The sequence below is a fragment of the Cebus imitator genome, unplaced genomic scaffold (assembly GCF_001604975.1).
Source record: "Cebus imitator isolate Cc_AM_T3 unplaced genomic scaffold, Cebus_imitator-1.0 Scaffold468, whole genome shotgun sequence".
Classification (NCBI taxonomy): Eukaryota; Metazoa; Chordata; class Mammalia; order Primates; family Cebidae; genus Cebus; species Cebus imitator.
The window spans coordinates 1,460,840-1,479,863 of record NW_016107783.1 but is presented as its reverse complement, the minus strand read 5'-3'; the positions used below and the strand labels follow the sequence as shown (position 1 = coordinate 1,479,863).

General features: G+C 36.2%; 2 protein-coding genes across 8 annotated transcripts in view; one reads left to right on the top strand and one right to left on the bottom strand.

Annotated features, from left to right (window-relative positions):
• The window catches only part of DACH2 (dachshund family transcription factor 2), a 632,920-nt gene that overhangs the window by 62,853 nt on the left and 551,043 nt on the right, over positions 1-19,024 (top strand). The window lies entirely within an intron of this gene.
• Positions 1,192-1,581, bottom strand: LOC108291809 (60S ribosomal protein L36-like). Its single transcript, XM_037732725.1, has one exon. The coding sequence runs from the start codon at positions 1,549-1,551 to the stop codon at positions 1,237-1,239; it is 315 nt and encodes a 104-aa protein (XP_037588653.1). The 5' UTR covers positions 1,552-1,581; the 3' UTR covers positions 1,192-1,236.

Sequence of the window (19,024 nt, the reverse complement as noted above, 5' to 3'; positions counted from 1 at the left end):
AAAAAAGAAAAAAAAACATGGTGGTTGAACTGAATGTTCTTGCATCTGTTTAGCTGTTCAAAGTAGAAGTAAATACACAGTTATTTGGCACTTGTATCATGTACAAGATGAAGGGAGAAAGACCTAAACCTATTATATCACACATGGAGTATATTTTATTCAAGTCATTAACATTCTAAAAAACAAGGTTGACATTAAATGATGGAGAAAGTATTTGTGATGTCAGGGTGAGATAGTTTATTTGTCTCTTCCCTTTCTCTGCCTTATTCTTATCTTGGTTACAGTCCTTCCCAGTACACCTATAATCGCATTCACTATTTTTCTTTAAATTGGAGATATTTTTTTTTTCCCTCTCTCCACACTTTTTTGGAAATAAGTTACCCATTTGGAAGGCATATAGTTGACAAATTTGAAGAACATCTGCAGAATACTTGGACTTAAGAAAAAAGTAGAGTTGAATCTCAGGAATTTTAACATGTAAGAATTCTTAATATATTACTAAGTGAATGGCTGAAGTTTCCTTGGTATCCTCCTTGGGAAGAGTTTGCTAAGTGAAACAAAAAATAGTAGATTGAATAGGCATTATTTTAAAAAAAACTATGGCAGAGATAGTTCATTTTCAAGTGTTTTAGCCATAGCTCATCATATATAAGCAATGAGTGTACTATCATATATTGCATAATACACATAGAATTTTATAAAATTGAGGATCTTTTTGAATAGGTAATGTATGCATGTGTCAAGAAACACTACAAAAGGGCATGACATACAAAGGAAACCTTCCTTCCATTGACCTACCAGTTACCCAGTTTCCTTTGATTGAGGTTACATGTATTTGAGGTTGTGTCACTTTAGTTCTGAGCACCTGTCTTTTGCTAATTAACTGACTAGCCTGAAAATAGATTGGTTAGAGTACAAGCACGAGTGCTAGGGTCTTGTCTTCCTGATACAGGTGAGGGAAATTCTGCTATTTGCAGTAACTAGATAAGGGCAAGGATAGGGCATGACCCAAATTTCTACAAAAAAGAAGGTTGACATATGTTAGATAGACTCAAAGCCTTTTATTATGACAACTGTAAATGAGTTACAGCTGATTGTTAAAGCAGTCCTTCTTAGCAACTTTGTTAGCAGGTCTCAGATATGACTATATGAATCTACATTCTATACATAAAAACCTTTCTTTTTTGGGGGGGGTGCAGCTGTTTTTTATTTCAGGGAGACAGCAGGGGAGGGGGCTCAGTCTTTCTTGGCAGCAGCTTTCCTCACGGCGGCCAGGACATTGCTCAGCTCCTCCCGCTTCCTCTTGGCCCGGATGTGTGTCCCCACCCTTTGCTTGACGAACTTGAGGGCCCGTTTGTCCTTGGAGACCTTCAGCAACTCCATGGCGCGCCGCTCGTACGGGGCAAAGCCACACACCTCCCGGATCATGTCCCGCACGAACTTGGTGTGTTTGGTCAGACGCCCGTGGTGGCTGTGCCTGGGCTTGCTCACGTTCTTGGTTACCTTGTGGCCCTTGTTGAGGCCCACGGCCATAGGATACCGAAGAGCCATGGCTGCTACTCTCCAATGGCGACCGTGCCGGAAGCATAAAAATCTTTCATTATATTCAGTGAGTATTTCCTATATTCCCAAATGAGCAAATCTATATATACTTATCAAACTCTAAATTAAATATTCGAATAAATAATCCAGCAATAAGATTTTTTTTTTAGGCATGATGGCAACCACCGTTATATGTATTATTGATCTCAAATTTGATACAATATTTAGTTGAGGATGTATGGACAGACTGTGACTGCTAAATATTTGCATCGAGATATGTTTTTGGGAAATATCAATATAAACAAAAGTTTCATATTTGAGAGATAAATGTTTTTTATGGATACCTGTTTGATAGTTTGTATTTGTGATGACAGTTATTAATTGAATGCTGAATACGACAAATTCTGCCCCAGAGACTTTTTAGAAGGGATTTGGAAAAATTTATATAGTTGAATTAAGAGGGAGACATCACAATTATATAGCAGGAGTTATAAACATTGAAAAGAAACAGGAGCCAGGTGCAGTGGCTCATGGCTGTAATCCCAGCACTTTGGCAGGCTGAGACAGGCGGATTACTCAAGGCCAGGAGTTGGATACCAGCCTGGCCAACATAGAGAAATCTACCTCTAAAAATACAAAAAGAAAAAAAAAATAGCTAGGCATGGTGGCACACACCTGTAATCCCAGCTACTCGGGAGGCTGAGGCAGGAGACTGACTTGAACCCGGGAGGTAGAGGTTGCAGGGAGCTGAGATTGTGCCACTGCCCTCTAGCCTGTGTGACAGAGTGAGACTTCATCAAAAAGAAAACCAAGAAAGCAGGAAAGCAAGTAAGCAAGCAAGCAAGCAAGAAAGAAAACAGGAGTATAATAACTATATAGGGAATCATTTTTTTCAATATGGCATTGAAATACTAAACTTTACCTTTCAATAATGCATAATAAAAGAAGTATAGAATAAAACAAAAAGTACAGAAATGGTAAAAATGAAATAAATATAGCAAGTAGAATGCTGTATCATCTGTTATAAACATCCTATTTGAAGAAAAATAGGTTGACTTGCAAAGTACTGCGCTCCGTTCTACTTTTCTATTCTTAACCTAATAGGAAAATGATTATGCATCAGGTTACTTATGTATTAAATAAAACAATTACCTATTAAGGAAGTAATGAGCATGCTGTAAATTTATTATTAATAAAACTACGGAAAATGTCACTTATCACATCTAAATCTTTACTATGATAACTTCAGACAGTGATAAGTAGGAAATGAAAGGTTTATTTATTTGAATAGTACACTAGAATTTCAGGGAACATAGCAATACACATATAAAATACATACAGGTTGGTTAAGGGAATAATCTAATCTGGCAGTGAAATATGGGCCTGGATTTGAGAGGGACAGAGAAAGAATTAAAACTGTAAACATAGAAACATTGAGATAATTGGTACATGTATAACTGATAAGAAAGACATACTAGTACTTAAGAAAAAAGAAACAAACATTTTATCATTAATAACATCATAAAAAAATCAGGTAGATCATGACAGTAGGATCATGTAGCAAGTTTAATAAGCAAAGAGATTAGAAATTGTAGGGAGAGCGAATAAGGATAACAAATGCCATGTAATGAAAACTTTGAGTTTACATATCCACTGAATGGGGCCTGATGGTTATAAAAGGCCTTCAATTAGAGAAGCTCTATTACACGTTGGGCTTGCAGGTAGGGTTGCTTAAATGTCTCCTCTTCTGCTTTGCACTTGCTCTATCTTTATCACTCATTCTATCTATTTACTTTAGTCCAATTCCCTCATTTTACAGATGAGCAAAATGCAAAAGAGAAGGCTAGTGATTGCCCAAGGTCTCACAGTTAGTATAAGGAATAGGCCTGAACATCATACTGTTTATTACAGCTATGATAGTGTATAAAGCAAAGAAACCAAGAAGGTTATATGAGTTTTTGGTACCTCAAGCTTATTTAAATTTGAAAAGTTACTTGATTTAAGTTTTCTTTGATAATTTTATTTAAAAGGTTTATTAATAAATATTTTCCACGTTATATAACTGTTTTGTGTTACCTTTAGTGATTATTATTTAAATAGTATCCTCAAAAATAGCTACTAAATTACCTATCAATTTCTCCTCAATAATGATAAAATTTTTATCTAAAATTTGTCATCAGAAGCAGGTCTTCTCATTACTGACAATCAGTGAACTCCTACTGTATTGACTGACTTTTAGGTAATGGTTATTAGCACTATCACATTTATTGTAGGGTATAATGCTTTCTGATTATTCTGTATATTAAAGTGTAATGATCGTCAGTAAAACTTGTGTATAATTACATGAATTTTAAAGAACCATAAAGCACAATTCTGTGGATCACAAACTGCCGTTTGGGAAACTTTGAAGTTCTTAAGGGCTTCCACTGTCCCAAATTTCTTTTTTTCTTTTTCTGATTTCCCATTGAGATCTGCACATTATATAAGTTGAAATTTTAATAAGGACAATTGATTTTTATATTGTTTGTATCCTACAATTTACAGCTTAAAATCCAATTTTATTAATAATAATCAATATTTATGATTAAAGGGAATACTTCCACAGCTCCACCAATCCTGAATCCTTACTCCTGGGTTATAATTACTGGAAATGTGATAGGAGAATAATTAAAGAAATACACACAGGGTTGATCTTCTCTCATTTCTTCTTTGATATCCTGATAAAGCCTAGGAAATAGTTTGAATGTCCACCAAATACAAATGATAGAAGATGTCTGATCCATTTTTATGGCCTTCCTTTTAATACACGAGTTTAGTAATAAATGGTGCTATGACTACTAAATGTTAGCTTTCTAATGAAACTTGTATACGGACTCAGAATGTGAGTTGATGCATTTAGAATATTAGGTCTGTATTCTAACACTTCATAGGAAATAGATTCACTTGGTATCAATTGCCCAGGAGAGGTTTATGGTCTCTAGGGTATTTTCCATGTAATTTTTTTTTTCTATTATGTTGGTTTAATGCAAAAAGACTGTGACCAAACCACTTTTAAAAAAACTTTTATTTTAGGTTCAGGGGTACATGTGAAGATTTGTTATATAGGTAAACGTGTCACGGGGGTTTATCATACAGATTATTTCATCACCTAGGTATTAAGCCCAGTACCCCATAGTTATCTTTTCTGCTCCTTTCCTTCCTCCCACCCTCCACTCTCAGGTAGGCTCCAGTATCTCTTGTTCCCTTCTTTGTATGAACAGTGCTTTTAAATAATAATGGTTGATAAGTTGAAACATGAATGATGGAAATAATTATCTATTTTAACAATGTTATATTATATATAATGTAATAAAGCTGTGCATATGTACATTGAAAATATTTTCTCCCATTACATAGGTTGTCTTTTTACTCTGTTGATTGTTTCCTTTGATGAGCAAAAGCTTTTTGGTTTACATATATGAGTATATGTATCTAAGCAGCTTTGAGGTATAATTGTTATACAAAAATTGGACATATTTAATATGTACAATTTGATGGATTTAAACACATGTACCCATGAAACCATCATCACAATCAAGATAATAAATTTAGCCATCACCTCCAAAACTTTTCTCCTGGCCAGGCACGGTGGCTCACACCTGTAATCCCAGCACTTTGGGAGGCCAAGTCGATTGGGATCATTTGAGGCCAGGAGTTCGAGATCAACCTGACCAACATGGTGAAACCCTGTCTCTACTAAAAATACCAAAAAAATTAGCCAGGCATGGTGGCGCATGCCTGTAGTCCCAACTAATTGGGAGGCTGAGGCAGGAGAATCGCTTGAGCCTGGTAGGTGGAGGTTGCAGTGAGCCAAGATTGCACCATTGCACTCCAGCCTGGGTGACAAAGCGAGGCTCCATCTCACACACACACACACACACACACACACACACACACAAGTTTTCTCCTGCCCCTTTGTTGTGTATGTTTGCATGTGTGTTAAGAACACCTCACGTGATATCTACAGTCTACATTTTTAAGTATATATTGCATTATATGTTTACTATAGGCACTATGTGGTACAGCAGGTTGCTGGAATATATCCATCGTGCATAACTGAAACTTTATGGCTTTGGAATAATTCCCCATTTCCCACTTCCCTCAAACCTTGGCAACCACCATTCTACTCTCTGATTCTACGAACTTTTCTATTTTAGATACCTCATATAAGTGAAATTATGCAGGATTTTTCCTATGATTGGCTTATTTTACTCAGCATAATGTCCTCCAGGTTTATCTGTGTTGTAACAAATGGCAGAATTTCCTTCTGTATACCTCATTTTCTTTATCCATTTAGACATCAAAGAATATTTGGGTTGTCTTCATGTTTTCGCTGTTGTGAATAATACTGCTATGCACCTGGGAGTGCAGATATATTTTCAAGATGTTGATTTCAATTTTTTGAATATATATGCAGAAGTGATTATTGAATCATGTGGTAGTACTGTTTTTAATTTTTTCAGGAACCTCCATAACTGTTTTCCACAGTAGCTGTACCATTTTACATATCTATCATAGTGTATAAGAATTTCAGTTTCTTCACATCCTTGCCAATGCTTGTTATCTTTTATGCAAATTAATAGCTATCCTAACAGGTGTGAGGTGACATCTAATTGTGGTTTTGATTTGCATTTCCCTGATGATTAGTGATGTTGAGCACCTTTTTGTATTTTCTCCCTTTCTATAGGTTATCTTTTCACTCTGTTGACTATTTCTTTTGCTGTGGCAAAGCTTTTTAGTTTGATGTAGTTCTGCTTGTCTGTTTTTGCTTTTGTTGCATGTGCTTTTAGTGTTATTTTCAGGAGAACATTGCCAAGACCAATTTCATGAAACTTTTCCTTTACATTTTCCTCTAGGAGTTTTATAGCTTTAAGTCTTCTGTTTAAGTCTTTAATCCATTTTGATTTGATTTTTGTATATGGTGTAAAATAAGAGTACAATTTCATTCTTTTACATGTGGTTATTCAGTTTTCCCAACATTATTTATTGAAGAGACTATCTTTTTCCTACTGTGTATTTTGAAAACTCTTGTTGAAGATCAGTTAAACATATATACATGGGTTTAATTCTGAGCTCTCTATCCTGTTTTGTCTATATCTCTGTTTTTATGCCAGTGCCATCTTGTTTTAATTACCGTAGCTTTGTAATATATTTTGAAATCAGGAAATGTGAGGCCATAAGCTTTGTTCTTTTTTTCTCAAGATTGCTTTGGCTAAACAGGTGGCTTTTGTGGTTCCACATGAATTTTAGGATTTTTTTTTCTCTATAAAAATGCCACTGGGATTTTGATGGGTATAACATTAAATCTCTCAGAAATTGAATTTATGATCCCTGCCATCCAACAGTTAATATATTTCTATTTATGCTTAGTAACATAAATAGCCAACTGTAGCAATAGTAAATCCATAATGCCAGGCACATTAGTCTGCTAGGGCTGCCATTAAAAGCACCACAGATTGGGTGTCATAAACAAATAGAAATTAATTTTCTCACAGTTCTGGAGACTGGAAGTCCAAGGTCAAGGTATTGGCAGGTTTAATTTTTATTGAGGCTTTTCTCCTTAGCTTGCAGATGGCTGCCTTCTTGCTGTATCTTCACATGGCTTTTCCTCTGTGTATATATGCTGGGAGAGAAAGACAGAGATCTCTTGTATCTCTCCCTTTTAATAAGGACAACAGTCATTCTGTATTACAGCCACCAGTCTTACGACTTTGTTTAACCTTAGTTACCTCTTTAAAGGCTCTATTTCCAAATATAGTCACATTGAGGGTTAGGGTTTCAACATATTAATTTTTGGGGAACAAAATTTAGTTCAAAATGCCAGGTAAACTCTTATTTAAGATATAGTTCCTGTATATGAAAATAATAGAAATACATTCAACTGAATTAAAATTTATGAAGAGGAGTCTATCAATCCACTCAAATATTAGCAGGACGGGTTTTCTCTGGAAAGCATTGCTTTAGATTTTGACAGGCTGGGGTAATGGGTCAGTTCTGGAAGATGACCTCAGCTTCATAAAAGTAAGGATCTGCACATGTATTCAAGACACTGCCTTAGAAGTACAGAAAGGGCAAAATCTAGCTTAAAAGAAGCACATGAGCAAATAACCCAAAGAGCCAAGAATACAAGGCAGGGATCAAAGTAGGTATTAGGTAGTAGCAAGTAGATTCCTCTGGGAATTAGGTACAAAGCAAATATATTGGGACTAGATATTAAGAGTTCTGGGACATGGGGTCAGCTCTGGGACATTGGGTGGGAGGACTTAGGCATTCAGGGACAACAGTAAGTCTAGGACTAGCACTGGGAGAGGGTATCTGGCACTAAAATGGTGGTTGAGGGACCCTGAAAATGCAGACTTCATTCCACAATTTACACTAAAAGGAAGTCTAATGAAGAAAATGCTGCACTAGGAAATGGGACATAAAGCAGGCTACTTAACTGAGAGAGCCGAATCAAGGAAAGTAGCCACCAATCAGGAGAGCTTCAGAAGAAGGAGAAAAGTGTGAGAAAGTGACTTGAAAGAAAGAAGGGAAATTACATCAGTCTTGTATGAAGGGAGTCCAGTTAGTAAGGGCCAATGTTGAAAATGACAAACAGAAGAAATTACTTCAAAATGTAAAATAAAAAGTAATATGTGTGAAAGCAGGGAAAAAAGTTTAATATCTAAGGAAGAAGGTACAAACATTGGGTTATGATGCAATGTAAACTTGCCTCAAAACCAAAAAACCAAACACCTACAGCTTCTGCTTACAAAGTGAAGGGTATTTCCCAATATGCATGCTATTAAATGACTATAATGTAAATCATGGATGAGTTAGTAATTCATTGGTTTGTAAACAGTAAGAGCTCACTAATACCTAACTGCTATCCAATTATAGGCCTCTGTGTTACTGCTACTTATCCTGTCCATTATAAGAATTCAAATGTGGCACATATACACCATGGAATATTATGCAGCCATCAAAAACGATGAGTGTGTGTCCTTTGTAGGGACATGGATGAACCTGGAAACCATCATTCTCAGCAAACTGACAGAAGAGCAGAAGATCAAACACCGCATGTTCTCACTCATAGGTGGGTGTTGAACAATGAGAACACATGGACACAGGGAGGGGAGCACTACACACTGGGGTCTGTTGAGGGGAAATAGGGGAGGGACAGTGGGGGGTGGGGTGTTGGGGAGAGATAGCATGGGGAGAAATGCCAAATATGGGGTGATGAGGAGGAAGGCAGCAAATCACGCTGCCACGTGTGTACCTATGCAACAATCTTGCATGTTCTTCACAAGTACCCCAAAACCTAAAATGCAATAAAATAAATTAAAAAAAAAAGTATAATCACATTACAAGCTTTGTATGTTTCATATGTAATATAATGTCTTTACTAAAGAATGCTGCTTCCTTTTACATCAAACCTCAAATAGATAAGTTTTCCTTTATACATACAGATTTTGGGTTTTCTTGGTGACTTTAAATTTTAGCATTATGCCCTTTTTGTTCAATTTCCTACATTTACATGATGTTCCAGCAATATATTCCACTCCTTGAACATAGGGATACTCTGCATTTTTATGCCTATGAGTAATCTCACATAATTATTTATATTATGTCAGTAAACATACAGCGTTTTGTACGTATGTAAAGAACATCCTTTTTTCTCTTCATAATTCATTTGGTGCTATATTAAACAAAACCCTCTTTCTTATACCAGAAAATAGAATTGGGAGATGTCTTTATGATGATGAACTTATCATTAGGTCATAGATCATCCTGACAATTCCGTTTTTAAGAGAAGGTCCAAACCAAAAGGGATATTGCAGTTTGTCTCCCTGACAAAAGAACAGAGATAGAGCTGAGCTTTAAGGAGAAATAGCCCTTTGCTGTTCATTTGACTGTTGTTGGGGTTGTGGTTATTGTCTGTTGTGTACACATCCTAAAGCATTGAATGTGTTCTACTGATAATCTCCTTTTTAGGTGCTGACCATCTCTTGAGAAGTAGAGTCTTGGTGTATAGCTTTTATGTCTTAGTGACATGGAAAGGTGATTCCTGATTTATCAAAGAGAGTTCTCTTTGAAATTCGAGTTTCATACATTTCTACATCAGTCTCTTCTCCGTTTTTCAAATGTCATTTCTGTTTTGTCTCTGGGGCTATTGATCTGGTCTTTGCCCTTTCCGGCAGAAAGGAAAGCTGTCATTAAAAAATAATGTGAGTTTCTAAGTTTATTCATGTCAGTTTTTTTTTTCCACTTGGAAATATAAAATGGGAGGAGATATGCATATTTATCTAGAAACTAGTGCAACCTGACTGAGGATGTTATTTAAGAACATGTGTTTTTGTGAAGCTTTGGTCATATGTTTTAAAAAACAGATATATTTAGGAGTATCATGGGAATTTGTTTGATTCTTGTGCCTGTGTTGTGTCTCCACTACCTGTTAGCCAAAAAGCATGTTCCACATTATCTGATAGTTAACACTGATGCATGTGCATATTGTCACTTATTAATCACAAGCCCACACCTTTCACACTGAATTGTAACAATATCAGTAGATAACCCAAATTACTTAAAAATTTCGGAATAAGATTAATAGCCATCCTTATTCTTTTATTTGGAATGGCTGCCAATAAATTAGTGAGGTGGCACATGACAGTTTTTTTTTTTTTTTTTGGAAATTAGGATTGTTCTTATATTTTATTGGGAGGTACAATTTGTGTATATGATTCACAAAACATTTATAAAGAGGAAGGAATTTTATCAAATGCTGAGAACAGGATTTTTTAAACTAGTTCATCATTCTTTTAATCCTATTCCTGAAATGATTGCTTAATATGCAGCCATTTTACACAGCTTAAGAATAGGAAAATGCACGGTCATCAAGAAATCCTATAGAGTTTCCCTATTATTGGCATCACAAATGATGTGTTTACTCAACAGAGCTGCTTTGTTGTTTCTAATGCAACCCCTGCTCCATTTTCTTCCCTGTAATACTTGGAGAGTCCATTACTAGCTTTAGCCATAGTCTTCAGTGAGCTTCTAAATGCTTGGTTAGAGCTGGCAATAACTGACAGGAAATGGAAATGTTCCTTGTTCAGAAAGACAGCGATAACTTGCTTTTCATTTCTTTGTGAGCCTTGGCATTAATATTTTTTATTAAAATTATTTTGCATGTACTCAATTAAAAATTCATGAACACTCTAAAATGAGAGCTAATTTGTATTTCCAAATATGCTGATCACTTGCTCTGAGGAGTTAAGTGAACTTAGATATATCATTCCAGATTCATGTTTCACTACATAATTTTGTTGAAATTTTGTTTTAATTCAAATTAATAAAATACGTATTCTCTACCGTTACCACATTTGGAATGCAGGAGTCTATATTTTTAAAATTCTTGATCCAGCTTATTTTCATGACTCCGGTAATTAGTGGCTTAGGATGTTTTTATTTCAGATTTAGCCTGGGAATTACCTAGTTTTAGAATTTACTGAAGAGATTCGCCCCTGTTAGTTTTTTTCTTGCATAAAGGATCTCAAAATGTGAAACAAAATTCTTCTCAGTGGATATTATTTTGAAGTTGTTGAAAGTGGATCTGAAATGTGATTATCTTTTGCTTCACAAGTTTTCTCCTTTAAAAAGAATCTATAGCTGCAAAGTAGCTTAATTTGTCACAAAACATATGAAAGGAAGAGGGTGGGAGTGTTGGGACCCATCTTGATAACAATAGTCTGCAATAGTCCACTGTAAGGTTTCATTCCAGGCTAATGGCTGGTGAAATTGTTCTGGGTAGTTAAAAAGAAATGAAATGAATTAAAGAATATGAAGTAGTGCAAGCAGAAAGGGCTATTGCTTTTCTTCGAAGGCACAATAGCCATACTCTGTCTTTTTTTGTTACTCATATCTATGTGGCAGATATTTAAAGCCAGGGCTTTGAATGCCATGATGGCTAAATGAGGGCTGTAAATTCAGAGCTTTGGTGCAGAATTCCACAGGTAGCAGTTACTAGAACAGGATGCCAAAGATTTGGATTCTAAAATTGTTTTAATTGATGAATATTCAAAATTGAAGAAAGGAGAAAGCACGATTCTTACCTCTCTCTGAGAAACATCATGCTAGAAGTGAAATAACAAATGTTCTACTACAAAGTACGCTTACTGAACACAGACATAAGAAGGAAAAGCATTGCGAAAGTCAAAACTGGTATTTCTTTCAAGACTGTTCAGAAGTTTTTCTGAGAATGCTATAAAAATGAAGGCAGTTTTGGATGTATAAAACAGTCAAAAGATAGTCTATAATTCAGTTTTAAAAAGTATTCATCTATGTGATTGTCTCTTCTTTCAGTGAACAAAAAAGGATTTTAAATGTCTGGAAGCTTGCAGCTATCAATGTAAAAGTTTATTGAGTTAGTATAATGTAGTGGAAAAAGTACCTGTTTTTTAGAATTTTGCTCTGTTGCTGGGTGCCAGGCTGGAGTGCAGTGTTGCAATCTTGGCTCACTGCAACCTCCGCCTCCCGGGTTCAAGCAATTCTCCTGCCTCAGCCTCCCGAGTAGCTTGGACTATAGGCGTGCGCCACCACATCCAGCTAATTTTTGTATTTTAGTAGAGATGGGGTTTCACCAAGTTGGTCAGGATGGTCTTGATCTCTTGACCTCGTGATCTGCCAGCCTCGGCCTCCCAAAGTGCTGGGATTACAGGCATGACCACCATCCCCGGCAAAAGTACCTGGTTTTATAGTGTTGTTACACATCTGAAAAAATAGTGTTAATATCAGGTTAGGATCACATTTATCTCAGAAAAAATAACGTATTTATTTTGTCAACACAGGAGATTAGCTGTATGAATTACACTCTCTAATCTATCCTTCTCTTATGGAAGTAACTGGAGATTAAAGTCTCCATCTGGAGTTGCATTACTTTTATATATGGTTTTTATGTAAGGTAATTTTTGCAAGAGAAAAATATGAACAAAAAAGGTCAAAATTTCTTTACAAAATCACAAGTCCATTTGGGATTCTGCATTTTTTCTTTCTGTTATGACATGTAGCACAAACAAAGAAAAGCCAAGTATTCCAAGTTAAGAAGTTGTATCGTATATATAGAAACCATGTGCTTCTAATATGTCTTTATTTATCATATTGTGGCAGGGGGTTGTGGGGGAACTGGCGGGGAGGAAGCAGAGGCCTCTGGAAGATGCTTTCAGTTTCCCAATCTGATGTTTTCCCCCTTTGTGCCCAGGACCTTGACCTCTCTTACCCCAGGAATAGGGAAGGGGTCCCGGAGCTGAGCTTATGGTTCGAATAAATATCACGGACCCAAAGAGTTTAGCAGAGAGTGATTTACTAGGCAGAGAGAGAGAGAAAGAGAGAAGGAGAGAGAGAGCTCCCACACTGAGGTGGTAGGGGATCCAAGAAAGGAATAGGCAAAGGTAAGGGGCAGGGCGATTTTAACCCTGAGTTATTCCCACCCCATTCATGGTCTTGTCCAATGAGAGGAGTTCGTTTAAACTTCCTCTGGAGTGATTAATCTTCAACTCTGATACTGGATTGGCTGCTAGGTCACCAACAGAGGCCCTTCCTCCCAGAGGTTTTTGGGGGCTTTTTGAACAAAGCACACGTGAACTATCTACCTAACCCACCAGAGGGAATGTCAGACAAAGAACTTTACGTTCCGGGATGGGGATGTGGATGGAGGCATGATGCTGGAAAATTCTTTCTTTTGAAACCACATCCCTTGTGGACTTGGCTTTCCTTAACACAGTCCCTCAATATGTTGTGAGTGAAAAAGTTTGCATACTGCTTACTTGAATAACATAATACATATTACAGTGTGAATATATGTCATTTGCAAATAACACTCATTTCCTATTAAAATACACTTTTAACATTAACTAGACACAAATCCTGTTATAAAAATAAAAATACTTTATTTTTTGAAAATTTTTGCCCTTGTCTTTTGGTTTTAGTTATAAGTTTAGTCATTTTGTTTGGGAGAAAAGCAATATCCTATCCACACTTTTAAGATTAGTATTCTTTCAAATATATTCACTATGAAAATAATTTAATTGATGAAATTATTAGACACTTAAAAATAATGGATTACGTTTAATGGACATATCCTATGTGCCCAAAACAAATATTCATCTTAAGTCCAAGCTCAATCATATGAAATGGGTTTTATGATGTGTACATTGTCTTTCATGCATTTTTGTCATTGTGATACCTGTGTTTGCCTTTTTAACTGCAGATTAATGATACATGAAATATGTCATGATGGTTTACAAGGTCTTAGCTTTCTACTTGTATAAAAAGTGTTTTTCTCCATACCCTTTAGTATGTTCACTCAAGTTCTTTACTTGGTTTTATTGATCTCACCACCAAATGATAAAAAATTTCTTCATTTTGTATTATTGCTGTTTATATTAAGCATTCTTTCAGCCATACTCTCTATGGTAAGCTTTGAAGAACATCAAAAGGTACTCATTCAACCAAAATATTTGTCCCCTTCCCATGAACTGGCTTGGTTCTTGAAATTCCCAGCATTAGTCAACGCCCACACCCACCTTGGCATTCATGTCTCTGTTAAAATGCTGATAGTTTTTTTTTTTTTTAAGCTTTCAAATTTAGTAGTCCTTATTGCCACTTACATTGCACTCTTCTTTTCTTTTCTCTTCCATTTCCTGTTCTATGCCATTTTTTTTTAAAGAAAATGCTGGTCACAAGCAGACCTAGTAAATATCTACAGAACTCTCCACCCCAAATCCACAGAATATATATTCTTCTCAGCACCACATCACACTCTAAAATTGACCACATAATTGGAAGTAAATCACTCATCAGCAAATACAAAAGAACAGAAATCATAACAAACAGTCTCTCAGACCACAGTGCAATCAAATTAGAACTCAGGATTAAGAAACTCATTCAAAACTGCACAACTACATGGAAACTGAACAACTTGCTCCTGAATGACTACTGGATAATGAAATGAAGGCAGAAATAAAGATGTTCTTCAAAACCAATGAGAACGAAGACACAATGTACCAGAATCTCGGGGACACATTTAAAGCAGTGTCTAGAGGGAAATTTATAGCACTAAATATCCAACAGAGAAGAGAGGAAAGATATAAAATCAACACCCTAACATCAAGATTAAAAGAAGTAGAGGAGCAAGATCAAACAAATTCAAAAGCTAGCAGAAGACAAGAAATAACTAAAATCAGAGCAGAACTGAAGGAGATAGAGACACAAAAAACCCTTCGAAAAATCAACAAATCCATGAACTGGTTTTTCGAAAAGATGAAATAGATAGACAGCTAGCCAGATGAATAAGAAAGAAGAATCGAATAGATTCAATAAAAAATGATAAAGGAGATATCACCACTGATTCCACAGAAATACAAACTAACATCAGAGATTACTACAAACACCTCTATGCACATAAACCAGTAAATCTAGAAGAAATGGATAAATTCCTGGAGACTTACACCCTCCCAAGCCTAAACCAGGAATAAGTTGAATTCATGAATATACCAATAACAAGGTCTGCAGTTGAGGCAGCAATTACTAGCCTACCAACCAAAAATAGTCAAAGACCAGACAATAGTTTCAGAAGGAATGGTACCAGCTCCTCTCTGTACCTCTGGTAAAATTTGGGTTCACAGCCAAATTCTACCACAGGTACAGAGAGGAATTGGTACCATTCCTTCTGAAACTATTCCAAACAATACAAAAAGAGGGAATCCTCCCTAACTCATTTTATGAAACCAACATCATCCTGATACTAAAACCTGGCAGAGACACAACTAAAGAAGAAAATGTCAGGCCAATATCCATGATGAACATTGAGGCAAAAATCCTCAATAAAATACTGTCGAACCAAATCCAACAGCACATCAAAAAGCTTATCCATCATGATCAAGTTGGCTTCATCCCTGGGATGCAAGGCTTGTTTAACATACACAAATCTATAGAAGTAATCCATCACATAAACAGAACCAAAGACAAAAACCACGTGATTATCTCAATAGATGCAGAGAAGGGCCTTTCACAAAATTCGGCTGCTCTTTATGCTAAAAACTCTCAATAAACTAGGTATCAATAGAATGTATCTCACAATAATAAAAGCTGTTTTTGACAAAGCCACAGCAAATATACTGAATGGGCAAAAACTGGAAGTATTCCCTTGGAAAACTGGCACAAGACAAGGGTGCCCTATCTCACCACTCCTATTCAACATAGTATTGGAAGTTCTGACCAGAGCAATCAGGCAAGAAAAAGAAATAAAGGTTATTTAATTAGGAAAAGGGGAAGTCAAATTGTCTCTATTTGCAGACAACATTATTGTATATTTAGAAGACCCCATCATCTCAGCCCAAAATCTCCTTAAGCTGATAAGCAACTTCAGCAAAGTCTCGGGATACAAAATCAATGTGCAGAAATCACAAGCATTCCTACACACCAATAATAGACAAACAGAGAGCCAAATCATGAGTGAAATCCCATTCACAATTGCTACAAAGTGAATAAAATACCTAGGAATACAACTAAGAAAGGATGTGAAGTACCTCTTCAAGGAGAACTACAAACCACTGCTCAATGAAATACAAGAGGGCTTAAACAGATGGAAAAACATTTCATGCTCATGGTTAGGAAGAATCAATATTGTGAAAATGGCTATACTCCCCAAAGTAATTTATAGATTCAATGCTATCCCCATCAAGCTACCATTGACCTTCTTCACCGAACTGGAAAAAGCCACTTTAAACTTCATATGGAACCAAAAGAGAGCCCGAATAGCAAAGAGAATCCTAAGCAAAAAGAACAAAGCTGGAGGCATCACTCCACCTGACTTCAAACTATACTACAAGGCTACAGTAATCAAAACAGCATGGTGCTGGTACAAAAACAGAGACATAGACCAATGGAACAGAGCAGAGGTTTCAGAGGCAATGCCACACATCTACAACCATCTGTTCTTTGACAAACCTGACAAAAACAAGCAATGGGGAAAAGATTCTCTGTTTAATAAATGGTGTTGGGAAAATTGGCTAGTTATATGCAGAAAGCTGAAACTGAATCCCTTCCTTACACCTTACACTACAATTAACTCCAGATCGATTAAAGATTTAAACACAAGTCCTAACACCACAAAAATCCTAGAAGAAAACCTAGGCAATCTCATTCAGCACACAGGCATAGACAAGGACTTCATGACTAAAACACCAAAAGCAATGACAACAAAAGCCAAACTAGACAAATGAGACCTAATTAAATTTAAGAGTTTCTGTACAGCAAAAGAAACAATCATTAGAGTGAATCAGCAACCAACAGAACGGGAAACAATTTTTGCAATCTACCCATCTGACAAAGGGCTAGTATCCAGAATCTACAAAGAACTAAAGCAGATTTACAAGAAAAAACAAACAAACCCATTCAAAAGTGGGCAAAGGGTATGAACAGACACTTTTCAAAAGAATTCATTTATGAAGTCAACAAACATATGAAAAATGTTCAACATTACTTGGAGAAATGCAAATCAAAACTACATTGAGATACCATCTCATGCCAGTTCGAATAGCGTTCATTAAAAAATCAGGAGACAACAGATGCTGGAGAGAATGTGGAGAAATAGGAACACTTTTACACTGTTGGTGGGAGTGTAAATTAGTTCAATTATTGTGGTGATTTGAAATTAGTTCAAACAGTGTGGTGATTCCTCAAGGACCTCGAATTTCTAGAAATAGAAATGTCATTTGGCCTGGCAATCTCATTAATGGGTATATACCCAAAGGATTATAAATTGTTCTATTATAAAGACACATGCACATGTATGTTCATTGTGACACTGTTTACAATAGCAAAGACATGGAACCAACCCAAATGCCCATAAATGCTAGGCTGGATAAAGAAAATGTGGGCACATATACACCATGGAATACTATGCAGCCATAAAAATGGATGACTTCATGTCCTTTGTAGAGATATGAATGAATCTGGAAACCATCATTATTAGCAAATTGATATAAGAACAGAAAACCAAACACTGCATGTTCTCACTCATAGGCGGGTGTTGAACAATTCGAACACATGGGCACAGGGAGGGGAACATCACACACTGGGGTCTGTTGGGGTTGGGTGGCTAGGGGAGGGACAACAGGGAATGGGGAGTTTGAGGAGGGATAACATTGGGAGAAATGCCTGATGTAGGTGATCGGGGTATGGAGGCAGCAAACCACCATGGCATGTGTGTACCTGTGCAACAATCCTACACGATCCATGCATGTACCCCAGAACTTAAAGTACAATAAAAAGAATGCTGGTCACAACCTACTAAATTGTTTTAATAAACAATTACTAAAGAGGATCAATTGAAATTACTAAAGAGGATCATTTGAAAAACACAATATTAAAACAGACTTTAAGAAAGTTGCATTCAAAACCAACTTAAATATATTTTAATTGCGTATTCTTTTACCTAGAATAGTCTTTGTTTGTGAGGCAGTCAGTGATGCAATGCTGATTTCTTTTCTTATTTTTTTATTCCAAATCCTTATGATTTATTTATTTTTCTTTAATTTTATTTTTCCATAAGTTTTTGGGGTGTAGGTGGTTTTGGTTACATGAATAAGTTCTTTAGTGGAGATTTGTGAGAACCTGGTGCACCCATCACCCGAGCAGTATACACTATGTCATATTTGTTGTCTTTTATCCCTTGCCCCCCCGACTCTTACCCCTAAGTCCCCAAATCCATTGTATCATTCTTATGCCTTTGCATCTTCATAGCTTAGCTCCCACATATCAGTGAGAACATACGATGTTTCGTTTTCCATTTCTGTGTTACTTCACTTAGAATAATAGTATCTAATCTCATCCTGGTCTTTGCAAATGTTAATTCATCCCTTTTCATGGCTGAGAGCTAATGCATTGCGTGTGTGTGTGTCTGTCTGTGTATGTGTGTGTGTGTGTGTGTGTGTGTATGACTTTATTCACTCGTTGACTAATGGGCATTTGAGTTGGTTCTACATTTTTGCAATTGTGAATTGTGCTGCTATAAACGTTGTGCAACTATCTTTTTCAAATAATGACTTCGCTTCGTCTGGGTAGATACCCAGTAGTAGAATTGCTGGATCAAATGGTAGTTTTACTTTTAGTTCTTTGGGGAATCTCCACACTGTTTTTCATAGCGGCTGTACTAGTTAACATTCTCACCAGCAGTGTAGAAGTGTTCCCTGATCATCGGATCCATGCCAACATCTACTGTTTATGATTCTTTGATTATGGCCATTCTTACAGGAGTAAGATGGTATTGCATTGTGGTTTTGATTTGCTTTTCCCTGATTATTGATGTTGAGCATTCTTTCATGTGTTTTTTGGCCATTTGCATATCTTTTTTTGAGAATTGTCTATTCATGTCCTTAGCCCACTTTTTGATGGGATTGATTTTTTT